Genomic DNA, 1,301 nt, shown 5'->3' on the forward strand with positions numbered 1-1,301 from the left:
GCTGAATCGATGGACAACGAGGCGCTGTCGAAGTGGTTGCGGCCGCGGTCGCCGATGCGTTTGCGTCGGACGAGCAGGTGGCCGACATTACGGAACCGGTGGACGGCGGAGCGTCTCCTGTGGACGCCGCAGAGGACGCTGGCTTGTCGGCGTGCGCAGAAGGACGAGTTGGCGGCCGTGCGGGACGAGTTGCATCGAACGAAAGAAGAGTTGTATCACGTCTCACAGGCCTACGACAGGCTTCTCGCCGAGTTTTATCAGTTCCACCACCATCCTCCGCCGATGCCACAGCCCGTCCATCACCACCAAGAGAGCATGCTCGATTCCCAAATCCAATGGGATAGGGAGCAGGCAAGTCGCATTCACGACAGAGGAAATGGCCGCGTCGCTCGAAGCGCAAAATTGCCAAGACAAGGACCAGTTGTCGAAAGTTACGCAGAGTTTGCGAGACATGATGCTGAGCCATGCGAACGAGATGGAGAAGCTGCATGTACGGCCGCACCTCCGTTCCTGCCACATGGATCTGACCCAACATGGAGGGCAGGCGGCACAGGACACCATCAACGAAGAACGGACGGTAAAGGACTTTTACAACATCCAGTCTCGACGCTGCATCAAGTCAATGACGCGTTGCAAAAGCGTTGTGATGCCCTCGTCCGTCGCCATCAGCTGAACGCGACCTTTCTCGCAGATGTAGGCCCTGCGTTGGTTTGAGTGGCAGCTGTGAGTCGGCTTACGTATTGTGATCGTAGACACAAGGGCTCAAGACCCAATTAGCAGAGCTCGAGACGCAGCACGAAGCGCTCGTGAAGGTTGTGAGTTCTACTGGATGGCACTACTCGACGGGAGAAGTATCCATCTGACTCGCTTCGCGGTGTGCAGATGCGCGACGCCAAGCAAGCTCATTACCAAGACGTGGAAGCTCGTTGTGCGACCGATGGAACTCATCGGGGTAGAAAATGATTAATGCGCTGCGGCAGTCGCTGCACTTGGCAAAGCCGAGCTGCACCCCACCGACAACTCTGCCGCACGGCGTCGTCAAGCGCCGCGTGTACCTGTCCCCGCGTGAACGTGTACATAGCTCGACGAGTCGACACAACATGAACGTGCTTGGCGCACCCACCGACGCGGTACGGCCGTTGTGCGATCTGTAGACTTGAGTAAGACAATCGATAAAATTGCAATTATCAAGTCGTCAGTAACTTTCAGTACGACGGGTCTACCTTGGCCTCCAAGGGTGGGGCGTTGCTTATTGCGCTGGGTTGACATGTAGCGGTCTTCTTTACTGAGCCAGGTCAGCC

The 1,301-nt window shown here is 56.9% G+C and overlaps 1 protein-coding gene across 1 annotated transcript; it reads left to right on the forward strand.

Annotated features, from left to right (window-relative positions):
- Positions 1 to 376: 376 nt before the first annotated feature.
- On the forward strand, positions 377 to 1,154 carry H310_06991 (hypothetical protein; the record flags this gene model as incomplete). Its single annotated transcript, XM_008872256.1, has 5 exons — positions 377 to 490; positions 545 to 577; positions 640 to 693; positions 753 to 851; positions 957 to 1,154. The coding sequence occupies 5 exons, from the start codon at positions 377 to 379 to the stop codon at positions 1,152 to 1,154; spliced, it is 498 nt and encodes a 165-aa protein (XP_008870478.1).
- Between the last annotated feature and the right edge of the window lie 147 nt (positions 1,155 to 1,301).

This window comes from Aphanomyces invadans (genome assembly GCF_000520115.1).
Source record: "Aphanomyces invadans strain NJM9701 unplaced genomic scaffold supercont1.12, whole genome shotgun sequence".
Classification (NCBI taxonomy): domain Eukaryota; phylum Oomycota; class Saprolegniomycetes; order Saprolegniales; family Verrucalvaceae; genus Aphanomyces; species Aphanomyces invadans.